Consider the following 20,256-nt stretch of genomic DNA (forward strand, 5'->3'; position numbering starts at 1 on the left):
TACGTCACCGCACGAACATCTCCGAAAGTTTAATGCATATCATTATCATTATCATTATCATTATCATTATCATTATCATTATGATATTATTAATGATATTAATGATATTAATGATATTTATAATCATAATTATATTATTATAGAGATCAGTGATACAGCCTGCTGATGCGACGTTTGTAGGTGGCGTTACTCATGGAACTCATGAGTTACCATGGTTACTCATGGTGGCGTTACTCATGGTTGTAAGTGGTGTTTCTGTCTTCTAAGTTCTAAATGGCGGGAGCTGCTCAGAACTCTTAAACTGTCTGTGAAACGCCTCCAGTTCATGCAGTTCAACATGTTCGAGTCGCTCATAGCATGGAAGAAGTCCATCAAATTATATCTACGTATGAGAAGGAAAATTCTAGCAAGTTTGTTGTTTGGCACGAGCCGAAAAGTTTCGGAAAGACAGGTACAGGCTATACTATAGTTATGACTGTCATAACTGCCGGCTATGTGAAATTTGAAAAAAGTAGGCCTATAAAAACAAACTAGCGACTATAGGGCTAGCCATATAGGCCATAGGTTTTGGCCAGTGTAGACCATTTACCCAAGCTATAACATATAGCACGTGCTGTGTGTGCATGTAGGCCTAATAGTAATAGCTCTAGTAATCCTAATACTAATAGTAATACTAATAGGATGTTTGTAGGCTACTAACGAGTAACGTGATGATAGACCGTAATAAATTATTTATATATATACTATTACTATTAGTATTACTAAGCTAATACTAGTAATAGCTAAAGCCTCTAGCCAATATAGTCTCATTTTATTTCAGCTATAGGCCCAAGCCTAGATAAAGTTCGAGGAGAGAAACATAGAGTATTTTGGGATAACCACATTCCTTACATGGTTTTGTCAAAACCGATGGTATACGACTGCCACCATGGCAAGGACAGGAAGGTTGCCTTTAAAAAGAAATATAAAGAAAGAAAAAAGGTTGGCCATTTTAAAATTTAATCATAAAAGCCTCGCCTACACGACAAAATTTAACTCGAGTTAAGCATCTATATGGGGCCTTAACTCGAGTTAGCTTAACCTTGCCAGTCGATCGAGGTTAAGCTAACTCGAGTTAAGGCCCCCTATAGACGCTTAACTCGAGTTAGCAAATAGTACATAACTCCAGGATAGGCGGCAACACTTGTACTTAGTGTTGACATCCTGGTATTCGAGAATCGGTAATAATCGATATCGGGTGTTGTCGTGTAGACGCTACATAATCGCTAACTCGAGTTAACGCTTAATTCGAGTTAAATTTCGTTGTGTAGACGAGGCTAAAGACTCGCAGTAACAAAATAATCAATTCAAGTATATGCCTACTAAAAGTAAAGGCTAACCAAAAGCCCTGCAAATAAAAAATATATTGCTTTCTAAATATCTCGAGTCTTTAGAAAGCATCTAGCTATGAGTATGACACAAATTTAGTCTTTCGCACCACCCATTTTCTTCCTGGCACATACTATATATATTTAAGAGTCAGTACAATTAACTGGTGCCGTCTATGACAGTTTTGCAATAACAACGATACACTGAACAGGTAGGATCAGATGGTTGAGTGGTTATACTAGAAAAACCTTCAAACCCCATTTTAGGGGCTCACACAGAGTAAAATAGCCATTAAAACATTTGAAGCAATTCTTATAAGCTGTATTTAAAAAGACAGAAGCCAGTGAGTGTACCAACTCTGAAAATGAAATGGCTAAACAATTAAACATAGTAGATTATCCTAGTATGATAGGCTAGAAATAAAACATGCAGTCATCTCATTTTTTCCATTTTAGGATGGCCCTGACCACGTATGGCAAAGGCACAACTTAATGATTCAAAAGACCAAAAAATTAGGATGCCCAGCAAGAATTACAGTCAATGAAATCATGAAATTCCCACAGTTCAAGGTAAGTTATTTAAGGGTTTGTAATAAGTTATTGTATCCCCCGCGACGAGATACTATGGTTTCACGTCTGTCCAGCCGCCACCGCCGCAGACACTTTCCCTTCCGCTCTATAACTCGGCCCCTAATTGACCTAGCGCGACCAAACTTGGTATACTTGCACATCTTGGGGAGGTGTGTCGCGTACCAAAATCAGGTTACTGTGACTTTTATTTGACCTTGACCTTGACCTTGAATCCTTGATCATATTTCTCTTCCGCTCTATAACTCTGCCCCTAATTGACCTAGCACGACCAAACTAGATCGCGGGGGATACATGTAGTTGGCGACAACTGCCATTTCTAGTTTATTTTAGGGTATAGTTGTGTCATTTCCAGCTACATAATTGGCCGATTTTGGTATTTATCACACTTTTGCAGGAGAGTGGTTTCCATCAAAAGATTTTAATGTTTATAGAAATAAATAGTGACATTGACAGCTACATTTTGCTTGAATTATCATGCAGATGATCATTATTTAGTTTTAGCACCTATGTTGTATTTTATATACATGATATGTCATAGATATTTTTTATGTTAAATTCTGTTATTTGGAATGCCTGTCATTGCTCCTGATTGCTTTGTTTATCTTAACAGTATATTAAATTTGTACACTTCAGGTTGAGAAAGACACTGAATCTTACAGGAATAAATCCTCAAAGGCAATTAAAAAAGCCCTGCCAACATTGTGCATAGAAAACGTCAGAAAAGAACTGCATGTGCACCTACCGGATATGAGTGATCACAGGAATCATCCTGTTGGAGAGGTAAGGCTAAAAAATATACCTTTTTTTGCGAGGTACAGCGAGCGCACAATTACGTGACCCAAATAAGGCTAGGCACATGTGTATTGCAATTTAGCACCTGAGGCGTGTTCAGGAGAGCGAGCGCTCGATGAACGAACGCAGCGCCTCTTGAACGACACACGAGCGCTCGCTGTGCGCTGGCTTTATCCATGATGGCGGCCCCCATGGAGGGTTACTCAGCAGATTTTAATCGCGAGATTTTAATGTCTTCGAACAAGTACTGTTAAACGATATAGCAGACGAAATTGATACGAATTGAATTTAGAAGTAAATAAATGAATGAAAAATGAAATGAAGTTGAAATAGATTGCAAATTGAAGTCAGAAATTTTAGATTCCCATTTGCCAGATTGCCCGTCGCCATCTTGTAAACAACCCGCGTGCTGAGCGAACAGCCTTTTGAGTTTGCGCGTGCGCGCTCGCTCGCTCGCTCGCGCAGTGTCGTTCAGAAGGCGAGCGTTCGCTCTCCTGAGCACGCCTCTGGTGTGGCCCGCTTGTTGTCTACAGGCACACACACAAGCGGGCTAAGTTAGCCCGGGACTGGCCGTGCTTTATTTGCGGGGCCAACTTGGAGCGGGCCAGCGTGTATTTGGAGTGGGATAGCGTGTACACACTGCAAATATTTAGCGCAGGCCTGGCGCGCGCTAGTTTAATACCATATCAAATTCGTAGTCTGTACGGGGTATTAAAGTCGGATTTTTTGCTGGAATGGCGCATAAACAACTATCTATAGACCTCTGATGGCTCTGACAAAGTAGTAAATAAAGAGAATGGAAATTCCATGGAATTACACTGTAAATGTTACCAGTTGCGATATATAATTTTTGATTTCAGGGAAGTGGTGTTTCACTGATGATGGACAAGCGTGTGCTAAACTACCTCCGCGACATGGTTAGAGAAGGAGTCAGTACGGTGTTAGAGATGAAGCGGCACTTATGTTGGTTCGTCAAGAATATGTTTGCTGGACGAGAGCTACCACCACGTACCAATCGTGCCTTTTTCCCAACCAAGGCAGACATACGCGCTCATATGTGCCGTGCCAAGCAAAAAATGAAGTTTTCCACAGTTGACCAGGAAAACCTGACGAAAATCATAGAGAGATGGGAGCAGGAGCCAGGACATAACATTTTCTATCGGCCATCATTAGAAGATGATGATGATGATCTCCTGTTCATCTACCAGACAGACAGTCAGAGAAGGCTCCTTGAACTATATGGGAATGAACTGGCATTTCTCGATGCTACTTACAAAACGACACGCTACTCTCTACCGCTCTTCTTTGTTGTCGTAAAAACTAACATAGATTACCAAGTAGTTGCCACTTTCATTACTGAATCTGAAAGGGAAGATGCCATTCGTGAAGCTCTGAAGATATTAGCTGAGTGGAATCCAGACTGGAAGCCGGCTCATTTTATGTCCGACTTCTGTGAGGCAGAAATTCACAGTATCGAAGACGTTTTTGACGGTACATATGTTTACCACCAGTATTGCTTTATTTGATTAATACGCATGCATCTGTTTCATTGTATTGCTAGTTTTCAAGTGTGCATGCACGTACATGTGCATGCATGTGCACGTACGTACACGTGCGTGCGTGCACGTGCACGTTCACAATCTTCACATACCACTTTGCTAACTATGAACTCGCTTATTCAAACCCACTGGCTCTGTAAATTTTGAATTTAATGGTCAACTAAATTTAATAAACTTCTTCATTTTGAGCATATGCGCACGTATAGAGACAATCAAAGTATATTGATATATTGAATAAATCGATTTATTACTGTCTATATTTTATGTGTAGAAACTGATTTGCAGGTCCTTGATGAGCAGAAAATAGTTATTCCACGGCCTAACAGAAGCCTTGAGTTGATATTAAGCTGGAACTTGTTCACCTTCTATTTACAGATTGCAAGGTGTACCTTTGCGACTTTCATCGGGAACAAGCTTGGGATAGGTGGCTCAGGAAAACAGATCATAATGCCTTTAATGACCGAGAGGAGGTTTTATGCAGACTCAGACGTATTGCCAGAGCACAATCTGAGTCCGAGTACAAAAATGCAGTGGACGATCTGAAGGCTAGTCCAGTGTGGGAAAACAGTAAACTGTGTAAATGGATAGAAAACACTTGGCTACCTGAGTATAAAGTAAGTATACAACATTTTATGACTGCCAATTCTCAATGTATGTGTATGAAAACCTTGCTGGGTGTATGCATCCAGAGACACGTGATACAGGATTGCGTGACACAGCTTTGCTGTGGATCCTGAGCGCTGCGCGCGGATGAGACGCGCAGTTCCGCGGGGATGTTCAAGTATGAAGCGCTGTCCGCAGTGGAGACGTGCGCCAAATTCGAGGCCCGGCGCACGTCTCCACAGCGGTCAGCGGATGGTCTGTAGTTTTAGAAGATAACAATGAAGACTTTGTTCTAAATAAGAATTCTATCGGCGGCTAAATAAGAGCAATATACACACCTTTCAATTTTTAGCTCATCTGACATAGTCAGATGCAGCTTGTACAACCGCATGATCGTCCGTCCGTCCGTGCGTCCGTCAACAGTTGGGCACAAATCTAAACGGCTCGACGTACGGTCACGATATTCGGGACGCGGTATGGGGGGGGGTAATCCGAAAACGAGTTGGGATGTCGAAGCTGGGGGTCAAAGGTCAAAGGTCAAGAGGTGTAAAAGAAGGGGGAACATTCCCTCCTTAACTTAAGGTATAGGGAGGAAATGCAGAATTGCGGCACAAATCTAAACGTCTCGACCTAGGCTCGTGATAGTCGGTGTATAGCATCATGGTAGGAAAAGCCATCACTGTGCCGAAATTGGAGGTCACAGGTCAAAGGTCAATGGGGCACAGGGCAGATTTTAGACATTTTCTGAGGACATGGTCTGACGGAGCGATTGAAAAACTTTTTTGTTCCATGCACCTTAAGAAATTCTGAGAAATTAGAGGTTATCATCGCAGAACTCCTGACACCGCCCATCCTGATGTCACAATCAAAGCTATATGTAAACAAACAGGCGTGTTGCGAGGTGCCTGCCTCCGATATCCATTTCGAGGCCCGGTAAGCCAAGCATAAAGCGCGCGGCCAAGACGGCACACACACACAGCTACGTTCATTGGCTAAAACAATCGAGTAGCACGGTCAGGGATTTTCGGAATTCTTTAATTTTAAGAAAAACTTCAATGTTCAATGAATGACGCACTTGTTCACTTCCGAAAGCGGGTAAAAATGTCGAATTTTTCCACTTCGATGCAAAATGCATCGGCCGGGCCTTTCGTTATTGACGAAAAGCAAACGGTCTCGCTAAACACCTACACGCAGTAACTGGTCACGTCGTTCACACCCCATTCATGCCCATCAACAAAGAAGGCGGGGCTTATTCTGATTACGGAGATGCGAAAATGCAATAGAAAGGACGTAGCGCAGTGCGCTAAACAGCGTGTTATTTTTGTTTTTGTGCCAAACTCTATCATAGGAAACCGTTCTAGCCTAGTAGAATGCCCTAGTTCTTGAGATCGGCGATTCCGTACATCGATGGGTACCCGGCCACCCTTGAAATTATACCGGAGGGGTGCGGCGTACGCTGTGATTGGAAGACCCAAAGTGTCAATCCTCGGCGCGCCTCGGCGTCATGGCCGCATTACGTCTAGTAAAAGAGTATAATTAACTGATTAATCCATTATTGTATTATGGATAATTTTATTAACTGCTTTCAAGCGAATGATCTTTATCAGGGATGATGCAGTCATGTGAATATGCACTTGGGGGCAGGGGCAATTGGACTTATGTACGTTATCACCACACCCATACAAACGGTGGTGCCGGAAATGGTTATTATACACTGTTGCCAATTCTTCTAAGTGACTAACGTTCATGTATGTGTGTCTAGCATAATGACAATAACAAGTAATAACCTTCCTTGTGTAGCCTTTTAATACATATTTGAACAATTTCGTTTTAGAGATGGGTATGGGCGTATCGAGGTGACCGTCTTCTTGTAAGCATCAATACCAATAATGGCATTGAACGGCAGAATGGCGTGTTTAAACACGAGTACCTGCAAAAGCATGGTAGGCGTACACTCAGTGGAATGGTGGAAATCTTGGTAACTGAATTTCTACCTGACCAGTACCAACGGTAAATAATGCATTTACAATGCTTTTCTAATATTTGTTTATGATTTTTCATACCCAATAGATGTTTAAAGTTTTAAGTTAGGTTTTCCATAAATTTGTTAATCAGTTAAGAGGCTTGAAACGGGAGTTTTAAATGATGATTGGTGCCACTAAAATAAATTTATTTAAATAAGTGAGGTTCATTGACATAAATTTATTTTGCCCTATGTAATTATTTCTTGAATCAATTCTTTCAGATATGTTTATGCAAACAGGAGAGCATCATCTACATACAGAAAGTACAATGATAATGTTCCGGTATACCTGCGAAATCGTCCTGCCTTCCTTATCAGGCATTGCTTGGAAAGGTTACAGCTTGCTGAACAGATTCCAAGGTAAGTTTCAATGTGATTTCCTTTACAATTTGTAAATTTTTTATTTCTTCATAATCACATGCTGCTATGTAAAACATCAGAATATATCACATACTTGTCTATATTACCTGTATAGCAGTTGTTCTGCTTTCTGATGTTACTCGACATATCATTACAAATATAGTGGATTTAGCTGGCTGTGAACCAAGTATTTCTCCCACTAACTACGTGGTATGAATTTTTGATAGAAATAATATCCTTACTCGACTAGCTACACTGGCCAGATGTATTAATATTGTCTGCACGTATTTGGGAAAGCAATTATCATGTGAAAGTCTGAAAACATTTCTAATAGCCAGATGATCATATTGCTAATTGTTGTTACCATGGGTAATTTTAGATTGACACTTTACAGTCAATACAGATTAATCCACCTACCGATATTGAATTGATGTCATTGAGAATGACAACTCAAGTTTTGTCTACCAGTTCAATAACTAGGTGAAATCCTAATGCACAACACTATGACAAAAATTGAAACTTATAAGATTGTACCTGCATACATATTTATTATTGCTTTTAGTGACCATGTTATCCGAAGGGAAACCGACGACAGCTTTATTGTGAAAAGCCAGACAGATGCAAAGATCGAATACATGGTGGACATTAGCAAACCATCCTGTCACTGCTATGGATGGCAACACTCTAGATTGCCATGCAAACACATCTTTGCTGTTTTTGCAAACACCGATCATACCTGGAACAGTTTACCAGAATATTACAAATGTTCTGCATTTTTCGTACTTGATAAAGTTGTCACTCTGTCTGCAACAGAGGAAAATGCAGACTGTCAGGGAGCCAGTAGCAGTAATGATGATGGTATTAATACCATTCAGTGTGATGATGATATTACAGATGGAATCGAATCTACTACTAACGTTACAGAATATAGGCAGCTACCCACAAAAAGCCATACTCCACGTGCTCGAGGACCCAAGTGCAGGGAGCTGCTGAAGTCAATAAACAATCTAACATACGTACTAGATGACAGTATGCTCAAGGATGTAGAAGTTGGCCTCCACCAGATGTACCTGAAATTAAAACAATCTGCTCACAAAAGCAGCGGGTTTATAGTCGAGGAAAAGTTACCGTCGAAAAGAAAATCTGAGATGTTGACAGAATCTCAGCCAACTACAAAAACGCTCAGATATTCAAAACTAAAAATGCCAAAAAAACGACACCCGGCAACTGGGCGATTTGGCACTTCTGCTGAAATGATGAAAAAGAACTATTTAGTAAATGTGAATGTTCAGCTGAATGACAGAGCACCAAGTGTTTAGGAGGCCGCTTTAGACAAGTTGAACGTCTTGGCAGCACGGCAGTAACGCAGTCGTCCGCTATTCCTGCCGTCTTGTCCGCTGTGCTATTGGGAGCACAAGTCTGATGAATAGGCAGAGTCGCATCTGTAGAACTATCATCTACGTTTCCAATCAGCACCTCCGGTACATGTGGAGGATCTGGTGATGGTGGAACTGCACACGAGCTGAGCCTGCTTTCATCATCTGTGATGTCCGAACGGTTAAGGTACCAGCTGCACTCTGACAGCTTTACTTGGTACGACGATCTGCGAAGCTGAGACCCTGTGAATTTTTAAACGTTGCACCATTGTCCTTCAACAGATACAACTAGATAGCGATCTCGTGCACGTGACTTACTATGGTCGTTATATAGGTACATCAGATCTCCTACGTTCATTACGTAATTTTCAAATGCCTGGACGCAATGCTTGCTATCTGTGGGGACACACGTTCTATGACGAGACTGAGTGACATACGTTGAATGTGTGTTGAAAAGTGGCGATTGATTAACTTGAACTCGACGGACTGGCGTATAATATAACCATCGTTTAGTATATTGCAAACATATTTATCAATCCTGTGTAGTTAAATATACATGTATTAAGGTGTTTATTAATATTGTATTTTATAATGGTTCTGTACGCATTGATAACTTGTGTGTATGTCACGTGTATGGAAAAGTTACAACTGTCACTAGTGTACAAAATGTCTCTTGATGAAAAATTTATTTGGGTTGATCATATTAACCAAATTTGTAAATCAGTCAGTAAACATGTTGTCTGTAAGAAAAAATGTCAGATCAGAAAATTGTTGTATCCATGCAATACATAAACAGACATATTTATTAATTAAAACTTAATGATACAAAGTAATATTGAGGGAGGACGTGCCTCCCATCAAAATTCACATGGTCACATTAGCATGCTCAAATACACTAGCTTTACATTTGCTACTATGGAAGTAAAATGTCTAGCAGTTGTTTTATCTAACTGAAATATAAGACACGGTGCGTACGAGTTTATTTAAAAATGTTCAACAAATTATCAAATCGCCTTTGCTTATTCCGAATCTGTATACAGTGATACCGTAGCAACAGAAATGCAGTCGTTTTAATTGACTGTGCAGAATTATACTTCATTATTTTAATTTAAGAACCTATGTAGTTGCACATATGGAACTACAGCGAAAGGCAGCTGTGGCTAACAATAAATACATTTTGCATGCATCAATAATATATCAACCCATCTCACATACAGGTTACTTCCTAGCAGGTGGCTTTACAACCTCATCAGTTCTTTCTGGCAATTATGAGTAAACTTCCTACATTCAACATCCATTTTCCTTGCAGCCCTGGAGAAATAATAACTAAATATTAGCTAGCATATGCCATGAAACTGTACATTTATATATATTGTTATCAGATACCGAATTTAATTGTTATAATTAATTACACATCAACGCTACGAAATGTGAACGGCGCCATGACACCCGCGACCGTGCTGCCACCCTGAAAAAGTTGCGTATTTGCCAATTTATTTTGCGCGTTACAGACCGACGGCTAATCACATGTGCAATTATATTTATACCTAAATGCTATTTAACTGAACGATGTTCATTTTAATACAAATTTATCCATAATATAACTGAAACTATATGTCATTCATAAGATATTACAATCCTTTTGCTTTTAAATTATTAAATAAGAAACACCCTCGGTCTGTAGCCCTTGGCTGAAGTGGTTTTGCGCAACTTATCAGATCGTGCGCTTTGAGTGGCGACACCGTCGTTGTAATCAAACTGTAGTCGTTAGTTTTAAAACATTTTTTAATAATATTTCTAATGGCGATTGAACCATGAAACTTTTTATGTAGTGTAATTTTAACCTAAATTAACTGAAAATAACCCTAGAACCTAGAGTAAACAATCCCTTTAAGCGTTAACTCGAGTTAGCGATTATGTAGCGTCTACACGACAACACCCGATAGCGATTCTCGAATACCCGGATGTCAACACTAAGTACAAGTGTTGCCGCCTATCGTGGAGTTATGTACTATTTTCTAACTCGAGTTAAGCGTCTATACGGGGCCTTAACTCGAGTTAGCTTAACCTCGATCGACTGGCGAGGTTAAGCTAACTCGAGTTAAGGCCCCGTATAGACGCTTAACTCGAGTTAAATTTCGTAGACGAGGCTATAGGCAAGTACAAACGTACGTGCAATGTTAAAATAATTTAATTTTGCCTGATTTTGTTGCCGAGAAACAACAAAAATTTAAAATACAATAATTACACATTTGAGTTTTATTATACATTGTTGCACTAGATTAGGTGTGTTTACATTCCCACGGCGATATAATGCCAGAACCGGTTTGCAGACTTACATACTGCTAGTATTTAATGCAGTATTCACATGCAATGCCAATGATGCATACACATAACATGTGCATGTTTGAGTCTGTTTGATGATTGCCACTTATCCAAGGGTCGACAAATGGTTAGTTTAAGCACAGGCCCTTGGAGGCTCAAGTTTCAAGAAGAGTATAAGAGCGAAGCGGCTTAGCGATCGATCGAAGAAGGCGAGCGAAGCGAGCGCATGTGTGTGAGGAGGGAGGGAGAGAGAGAGAATGAAAAGAGAGGGCGATAAACAGAAGTTTGTAGGAGGTGAACATATAGATACAATAAATTTTCGTCTGATATTGCACATTAAAAGCTGCACCTATGCTTATGCTATAGGCCTATAGTATTGCACGAAGGGTCGTTGTCGTAACAGGTACTACAGATATGTACCCGAGGTAGTTTTAGGTGCACCGTAGTTTTAGGTTGTTTAGTATTATGTTTATATTTTTATATCACTGTTATCAGGTATGTTTAGGGTTAGAGTTAGTGTTAGGGTTAGGGTACACTTCTGTACTACAAGTCTCGTACACTTTGTGCATACATATATGTACCTCGGGTACATACTGTAGTACCTGTTATGACAACGACCCCTTGAGCTATAGTATTAGTAGGCCTATAGACTATAGTAATACTAATAGTAATATACTAGTAATAGTATAGATTTTGGAACTCTCACAGTTAAATTCCTGCTGGATTATACTTATAGTTATGGTTTAAATATTCAGCTACCAAGAATGGAAGGCCAGTGTGGCGCGCATGAATAATCAATACATTGTTATATCAAACATTGGAAAAAATCACTGTCAATACCTGACAAAAAGTCCAACATAACAGTACAGGAACTTCCATGACAGGACTTAGCCACCTACAAACGCCGCATCAGCAGCTAGGCTGTATGCATTCAACTTTACTTCGGAGATAGCCGAGTTCGTGCGTGACGTACACTGACGTCACGCGATCAGTCGGTGGCATAGAAACATATATCCACCTGAAAACACGCGGGAAATCTCGCGCTGCTTGCTGTACGATAGCTGACAGTCTAACTCTCCTCTTTAATAGCAAAGTCGTTGAGTTAGCGACACGTTTGTGAAACGTGGAAACTTAGCGAGGCTTTCGTGAAACACTCTAAATATAAGGATATCCTAATTAAAACCCCTCTTTAACCCATCACTAACTTAGCGAGAGTTTCGTGAAACGGCCCCAATAACTGTCTCCATGCAGTCTCTCTCTCCCTTGCTCCCATCCCGCTCCCCATGCTCCCTTATCCCTCGCTCTTGCTCCAGTCTCCCTGCTCTTGCTCGCCAACTCGCCCCGCGGTGGCGCAAGTAGCAGCAAAATGTGTCCTTAATGTCGCACCCGCGGTGCGAATGTCATTTGGCACGAATGCTCGATCACATGCACACTCGGCACCGTTTGTCACAATTCCCGGTCAATAAAATGGCAGACAGGCGATGGTGCCGGTTGTCGTTCTCCCGCAAAAAATAATATCTCGTAGGGTTATAGTAATATTCTACGTGTGCATAGTGAAAAATCTTCTCTACAATTGCTTCACTTTTGGCTGCGCAGCAATGCGCTACAATGTTCCCCCAGCTATGCTTATATTTGTATGGCAAATGGCGCTGCGGACGAATCGGTCGGCCGTTGACGCTTGGCCAAGATAATATTCTTCGGCCAGTGCCTATGCGTTCAAAACTGGAGCGCCGGACAGGCTGACAGCACGTGCTACATGGTATAAATCTGATCTCATAAGTACTTTCACTAAAGGGGTATCAACTTCGGCTAGGCAGCCATCGCGCCACGATTGTAGCTGTTATGTGTGTGTATCAGTGGGGGTTTGTGTGTATGTGTGTCTTGTGTGTGTGTAGATGTGTACAGTGGTGTGTGTGTGTACAGCTGTGTTGTGTGGTGTGTGTGTGTGTGGGTGTGTGTCGTGTGTTGTCGCTGTGTGCTGTGTGTGCGGGAACCCGCAGATGCGAATAGCAAGCAAACGTGTCGCTTTGTTTTCGCTAATGCGGCCGGCGGTGCGCATGAGCAGCAAATGTGTCCTTAATTCGCACCGGCTGGTGGCGAGAGTATAATTTGGCGGTCTGATTACTGCACACGTTGGGCGGCTACTTTTACGTCATCGCGATTCCCGGGTCAAACAAATGGGCAGACCAGGCGAGGTGCCGGGTTGTTCGTTCGCCTCCGGAAAAAATAAATATAGTATCGTAGGAGTAGTAAAAATTCGTGTGCATAGTAAAAAATCTTTATCTCACATGCCTTCGACTTCTGCTCAGCGCGACAAGCATCGCGCTAGGCAATCTTCCAGCTATTGCTGAATGTATGGGCAAATGGCGCTGCGACGGGGAACTCCCGTCGTCGCCGACTGACTGGCCAAGGAATTAAATATTTTCCGGCGCGCCGCGTTCTTATACTTCCAAAGTCGGAAGGCCAGGCAGCGCCTGAGCAGCACGTGTGCATTGGTATGAAACAGGTAAAATATTAATGCTACATTGCTTCACTGTTCGCTCGCAGCATCCGCACCTACGCATTTTTGTCGTATGTAGGGGTGTGTGTCATGTGTGTGTGTGTGTGTGATGGTGCTGTGAGTGTGTGTGTGTGGTCGTGGTGTTTGTGTGTAGTGTGCTGGTGTGTTTGTGTGTGGGTTCGTGTACTAGGTGTGTGTGCTGTGTGTGTGGGTGTGTGTGTGTGTGGCTGTGTGGGTTTGGTGGTGCTGTGTGTGTTGTGGTGTACAGTGTGTGTGTGTTGTGTGTGTGTGTGTGTGTGTGTGTGTGATATGTGGTGTGTGGTGTGTGTGTGGTGGTGTGGTGTTGTGTGGTGTGTTGTGGTGGGTGTTGTGTGTGTGTGTCGCTGTGTGTGTGCTGCGCCTACGGTGCGAATCAGCAATGACTAAAGCGTGGTCTCTTGCTGTACGCCGATCGCGCAGGCGGGGTGCGAACATTAAACAGCAAATCGTCGTGCAGGTCGGACTGCGCGCGGCGACACGGCGGGCGGTCGTGGAGCGAATACTCATACTTTGGGCACACAGAGCCAACAGAGGGTGCTGTATTAGCTCGCAGCACATGGCGCTTCCTTTTGTATAATCCAATACGCCTGAGACGGGTCAAAAATGGCCAGACAGCGAGGTGCTGGTTGTGGCGTTGCCTAGGCCGGATATAAAATAATATATCGTTCGTAGATCAGTAATAATCTCGGGTGTGCATCAGTAAACATCTTTTTCTAGTCGATGCGTTCGACTCTTGCTCCGCACGCACTGCGCGCAACAGATTCCCAAGCTTATGCCGTGCAATGTATGGGCTAAAGATGGCGAGCGGACGGTCACGTCGCCGGGCATGACTGCCCAACGATAGATATTCTTCGGGCCGTTCTTATAGCGTTCTAAAGTGGAGCGCAGGCAGGCTGACAACGCACGCTGTGCATGGTAAAAATATTTTATCCTGCAATGCTTCACTTTCGCCACAGCCGCACTCGACAATCGGCAGACATCCCCGCCAGCGATTGTGGTGTATGTAGGGGTTGTGTGTGTGTGTGTGTGTGTGTGGGGTGTGGTGTCGTGTCGTGTGTGTGGCTCTGTGTGTGAGTAGCTACAGTCGTGTGGTGTGTGTGTGTGTGTGTACTGTGTGTGTGTGTGGTGTGGGGTTGGTGTGTGTGTTTGTGGTGTGGTGTGTGTTGGTGTGTGTGTTGGTGTGTAGTGTGTGTTGATGGGGGGGGGGTGTCTTGTGCTGATGTTGGTGACTACGTGTGGTGTGTGTGTGTTATGTGGTGTTTGTGTGTGTGTGTTGTGTGTGGTGTGTGTGTGTGGTAGTAAGTGTGTTGGTCGTCAGCTTTGGTGGGTGTGTTGTTATGCTAGGAGCGCAGTGAAAGTATACGGACGTAGAGAAGGTCGGTTTGTATCTGTGGTGTGGTGAAGTGGTAGGAGAGATGAGGAAATTGTATATAGTGTGTGGGTGTGTGTGACTGTCGTGAGGGTTGATGTGTGGTGTGGACTCGTGTGTTAGGGTGTGGTGGCCGCAGTGGCACGAAATTCACGCGAGCAAGACGTTGATGGGGATCTGAGGTGACCGCCTGTACTGAATTGAAGCTGGGATTATTGTGATGCGATTGCAGATCATAGGATAAATCGAATGATGCGAGTAATACAATAATGCTGGATTGAAGTGTATGGTGTGACGTGCGGTGCACGATACGGGCCAATGTGGGTGCCGTTGATTCGCCACGCCGAGGTGCCGAATATATCACCCATTATGCGATTTGAATCCACTGCACAGGACTAGCAGAGCCACATTTTGTACACATTCCGCGGGTAAAAAGGTGGCAGACAGCCGAAGGTGCACGCGACTATGTCGATGTGGATCGCCGAAAAGAATAGGAGATAGTGCTGCGGTAGGTAGAATCAGTAAGGTAGGTTCTCCGTGCCAGCCATAGTAAAATCTTATGCTATCATAGGGCTGCTATCCTTTGCTCGAAGCAATCGCGGCTCGATACAAATTGCGCGGCAAGGCTCATCGACCTTAATGTAATGGCGCCAAACTGGCGCTGTGTACCTTCGGCGTAGCCCGTTCTGACTGTCCAAAGACCTATATTCTTCGGCAAAGTGGCACGAACGTGGTCTGAATATTTATGCGATTTCAAAAACTGGAGCCGGGCAGGCCTAAAGAGCAGACAAACAGACTGCAACACTGAGTTCAAATAAACTCTGATCTAAAAACATAATATGGTAATCAAAGAGCATCGACTGTGCGCTAGCATAGCATCACCGCCACAATTGTGTGGATATGTGGGGTAGTGTTTAATGATGGGGTTGTGTGTAGTATGGTGTTGGTATTGGTGTGTAGATGGCTGTATACGGTGCGCAAGTGGTGGTGGTGTGACTATAGGTCAGTAGTGCTGTGTGTGGTGATGTGTTGTCGTGTGTGCTGTGGATGCGTGGTGGGTGTGTGTGTGTGTGTGTTTGTGTGTGATGTACAAGTATGTGGTGATTAGTGTGCCTCGCTGTGTGATGCTGTGTGTGTTCGTGTGCTGTGTGTGGAATGTGGTGATAGTTGTGTGTGGTGTAGCAGTGGTGTGTGTGTTGTTTGTGTTGTGTGTGTGTGTTGTTGTGTGTGGGGGAGCGGGAGGTGTTTGTCGTGTGTGTGGGTAGCAGTGTGTGTGTGGTGTGTGTATGTTTCACTGTTTGTGTGTCGTGCTGTGTCGTCGCTGTGTGTGTGTGTGTGGCTGTGTGTGTTGTGTGTAGCAGGTGTGTGTGTGCTGTGTGTGTGTGGTGTGTGTGTGTGGTGTGTGTGTGTGTGTGTGTGTGTGGTGCGCCGTGTGTGCCGCAGTGCGAATAGCAAAGCAACGTGTCCTTGTGTCGCATCACCTGGCGGGTGCGAATAGGCAGCAAATGTGGGTCCTTATTCGCACGCGGTGGGGCGAAAATAATCATTTGGCGCGATCTGACTCAACTGACACACATTAGCGCCACATCTTTGTCCATTCCCCCGGGTAGAAAATGGAGACAGCGAGGTGCCAGGTTGTCGTTTGCTCGGAATAAAATACTCGGTAGACTAGATAATATCCGTGAGCATAGTAAAATCTCATTAATGCTAGCATGCTTCACTTTGCTCGAACATCGCGCTAGCAATTCGCCAGGCTAATGCTAATGTTGAGCGATAATGGCCGCTGCGAGACGTTGCGTCGCGTTTGACTGCGCAGAAGTTTTATACATATTCTCGGCCGCTCTGGAAATGACGTTCTAGAACTGGAGCCGGGCAGGCTGACAGCCACGTGCACATGGTCAAATCTGATCTATCATATACTGTTACTTCGCTAGCAGCATCCGCCGCCACGTATTGTGTGTATGTGGGGGTGTGTGTATGTGGGCTGTGTGTGTAATGTGTGTTTGTGTGTGGTGTGGTAGCAGTGTGTGTCGTGTGTGTGTGTGTGTGTGTGTGTGTGTGTGTGTGTGTGTGTGTGTGTGGTGTGTGTGGTGTGTGTGTGTGTGCCGCGGGAAAGCGTAATGAGCAAGCAAACGTGTCTTGGTTCGGCGGTTCGCCGCGTTGGCGAATAGCAGCGAAATGTGTCCTTTTCGCAGCGCGCGTTTGCGAAAATGATCTTTTGCGTATGCTCAATCACTGCAGCACTGGCGGCCACGCTTTGTTCACCATTCGGCCAGTGAGTCAAAAAAATGGCGAGAGCAGAGCGAGGTGCCAGGGTACGTGTTGGTTTGTTCGTATCTGACGCGGGAAGAGGAAAATAAATATCAGTGCTGAGTAAGATGAGTAATATGACTCCGTGTGCATAGGTCAAAAATGTCGTTATTAACATGCTTCACTTGCCAGCTCGGGCAGCCCTTAATCGCTCTAGCAATTTCGCCAGCTTACTGTAGATGCTAATGTATGGCAAAATCGGCGCTGCGACGAGTCCGAATGCCGCACGTTGACGTTGGCACAAAGAATAATAATTCTTTAGCGTGCGTTCCTATCGCGTTCAACCTGGAGCCGCGGGCAGGCTGACAGGCACGGTGCAGCGAAATGGTAAAACTCGTTATTCTACATATACGTTCTACGTTCGAATGGAGCATCCCGTCAGCGCTGTGTGTATCGTGGGTGTGCTGTATCGTGGGTGTGCTGTATGTGGGTGGTGTGTGTATGTTGTGTTTGTGTGCTGTGTGTGTGTGTAGCAGGTGTGTGTGCTGATGTGTGGTGTGTGTGTGTGTGGTGTGTGGTGTGTCGTTGTGTGATGTGATGTGATGTGTGGTGTTTGGTGTGTGTGTGTGTGTGTCACAGGTGGTGTGTGTGTGTGTAGTGGTGTGTGTGTGTGCTGTGTGTGTGTGTGGTGTGCTGTGTGGTGTGTGTGTGGTGTGTGTCTGTGTCGTGTGTGTGAGTGTGTGTGTGTGTGTGTGTGGGGTTGTGTGATGTGTGTGTGTGTGTGTTAGTCGTGGTGGTGTAGTAGGGCGACAGTGCCGAATCAGCGAAGCAAGACGTGTCCTTGTTCGCATCGCCAGCGGGCTGGCTGAATAGCAGCAAAAATGCTTGTCCTTATTCGCCACCGCGGTGGCGAATAATCATATTGGCCAGATGCTGATCAAACTGCACACTCAGGCGCGCAAGCCCGTTTTGGTGACATTCCCCCCGGTCAGAGAAAAATGGCAGACAGCGAGGTGGCGGTTGTCGTTACCTCGCGCCGCAAAAACAAAATAAAAAATATCTCGCTAGCATAGTAATATTCTCGGTGTTTGCAATAGTAAACATCTTATCTACATGCTTTTTTTCACTTTGCTCCGCAGCAATCAGCTCGGCGTAAGGGAGATTTCCCAGTTACTGGCTAATGTCATGGGCCAATGGCGGCTGCGGACGTCGGTCGCCGTTATGACGTTAGCCAAGATATAATATTCTTCGGCAGTTCCTATGCGTTCAAACAATGGAGCGGGAGGGCTGACAGCACGTGCCATGGTAAATCTATCTACATAATTACATCACTATGGAGTGAGCACTCGCTAGCAGCAACTCCCGGCCACGATTGTGTGTATGTGGGGGTGTGTGTATCGTGTGGTTTGTGTGTGTGTGTGTACAGGATGTGTGTGGTGTGAACAGTGTGTGTGTGTGTGTGTGTGTGTGTGTGTGTGGTGTGTGTGGTGTGGTTGTGTGTGTGTTGTGTGGTGTGTGGTGTGTGTGTGCCCGCCAGTGGCGAATAGCAACGGCAAACGCTGCCCTTGGTTTGTCGCGATCGCCGGCGGGTGGGGCGAATATCAGCAATGTGTCCTTATTTCGCAACGCGGGCGGGTGGCGAAGATATAATTTGCGAGGTTCTGATTTACTGTCAGCACTCGGGCAGGTACCCTTTCAGTCGTACATTCCCGGAGGTCCATGGGCAGACAGCGACGGTGCCGTTTGTCGTTCCTATAGCCGAAAAATTAAACTATCTCGTAGATAGTAATTCTCGTAGTAATTAGTAATAATCTCGCGTTTGTGCCATAGTTAATAATCTTATCTACAATGCTTCACGTTTGCTCGCAAGCACTCGCGGCTACATGTTCAGCTATGGCTAATGTATGGGCTAACTGTCGGCTTGCGGACGTCGTCGCCGCTGACTGCCAGATAATATTCTTCGGGCCGTTCTTATACGTTCAAGTGAGCAGGCAGGCGCTGACAGCACGTGTGGGCAATGGTAAAAATATTATCCATACATTCTTACTGTCGCTCGCGCATCGCCGTCCACGATGTTTGTGCTATGCTGTGTGTGTGTGTGTGTGTGTGTGTGTGTGTGTGTGTTTGGTGTGTGTGTGTGTTTAGTGTAGGTGTGTGTAGCAGTGGTGCTGGTGTGTGTTGTGTGTGGGTGTGTGTTGGTGGTGTGTGGTGTTTGGTGTGCTGGTGTGTGTGGTGTACGAGTGTGTGTGTGTGTGTGTCGTGTGTGTGTAGGTGTGTGTGTGGGTGTGGTGTATAGTGTGTGTGTGCGTTGTGTGTGTGTGTATGAGTGTGCTGTGGTGTCGGTGTGTGTGTGTGTCGTTACACTGCGACAAGCGTGTAAACCCGAGGTACCATTCATGTCGTTTGACACCCGACTTTCTAACGCGGGATTATACGTCAAACGCCGGAGGACGTCCAGATCCACGGGTTAGAATAGCTGCAGATTATGGTTCCGCAGCGAGAGGTGTGGCGCACAGAGTGGCTAAGATGTATTAAAACACGCCAGTAGAATTTTTTGTTTGGCGCATTGGGCGTAGTCCGTGTCCGTTAGTAGCGTTTATGGTAACGCATGCATGGTGTGTGTATCCACGGACGGCTGGCAGATGACCGCATCGAGCGAACAAGTTATGATCAATTTGACCTATAGCACACGTCGTCCTCGTTATCGGCGCCGGAAGTGTACCATCAGCGACGCGTGTCCTTCGATGTGAGCCGAAGTAGTAGCACACCACAGTTACATAATTTGCGCGGGAATTGGCGAGTGGAAGTAGATGTCCCGACCCATGGGCAGACATTTGCGCCTCCAGGAGAATGCCAGGAGTCGGCGTTGGACGGCGCCTTTGGGATAATAAAATGCAATTTTGTTGGGAAAAGGGTAAGGTTTATTATTCTTCTAGTTATGAAATTATACAATAACTTGAATGCAGCGTTAATAAATTAGGGCTGACGGGCGTGGGGATTCACCGGGCATGTGACCATGGTGTGGGCATGGAACAAAATGGGGGATGCGGAGCAAGGGGGACCCGGGAAGGGGGGGATGGAACATTGGGGTGGGCGAGCCAT

General features: G+C 44.4%; 1 protein-coding gene and 1 long non-coding RNA gene across 2 annotated transcripts; one reads left to right on the top strand and one right to left on the bottom strand.

Moving 5' to 3' along the window:
• Positions 1–326: 326 nt before the first annotated feature.
• Positions 327–9,653, top strand: LOC106819281. The gene is made up of 9 exons (XM_014823928.1): positions 327–451; positions 821–981; positions 1,824–1,937; positions 2,592–2,738; positions 3,611–4,241; positions 4,685–4,923; positions 6,747–6,922; positions 7,158–7,295; positions 7,858–9,653. Exons 1-9 carry the CDS (start codon positions 358–360, stop codon positions 8,612–8,614), a joined length of 2,457 nt encoding a protein of 818 aa, XP_014679414.1. The 5' UTR covers positions 327–357; the 3' UTR covers positions 8,615–9,653.
• Positions 9,440–11,921, bottom strand: LOC106819282. Its single transcript, XR_001395390.1, has 2 exons — positions 11,837–11,921; positions 9,440–9,982 (listed from the first exon to the last, which is right to left on the bottom strand). It is a non-coding gene; the product is annotated as an uncharacterized LOC106819282 (long non-coding RNA).
• Positions 11,922–20,256: the final 8,335 nt, after the last annotated feature.

This window comes from Priapulus caudatus, unplaced genomic scaffold (genome assembly GCF_000485595.1).
Source record: "Priapulus caudatus unplaced genomic scaffold, Priapulus_caudatus-5.0.1 Scaffold3092, whole genome shotgun sequence".
Taxonomy (NCBI): domain Eukaryota; kingdom Metazoa; phylum Priapulida; class Priapulimorpha; order Priapulimorphida; family Priapulidae; genus Priapulus; species Priapulus caudatus.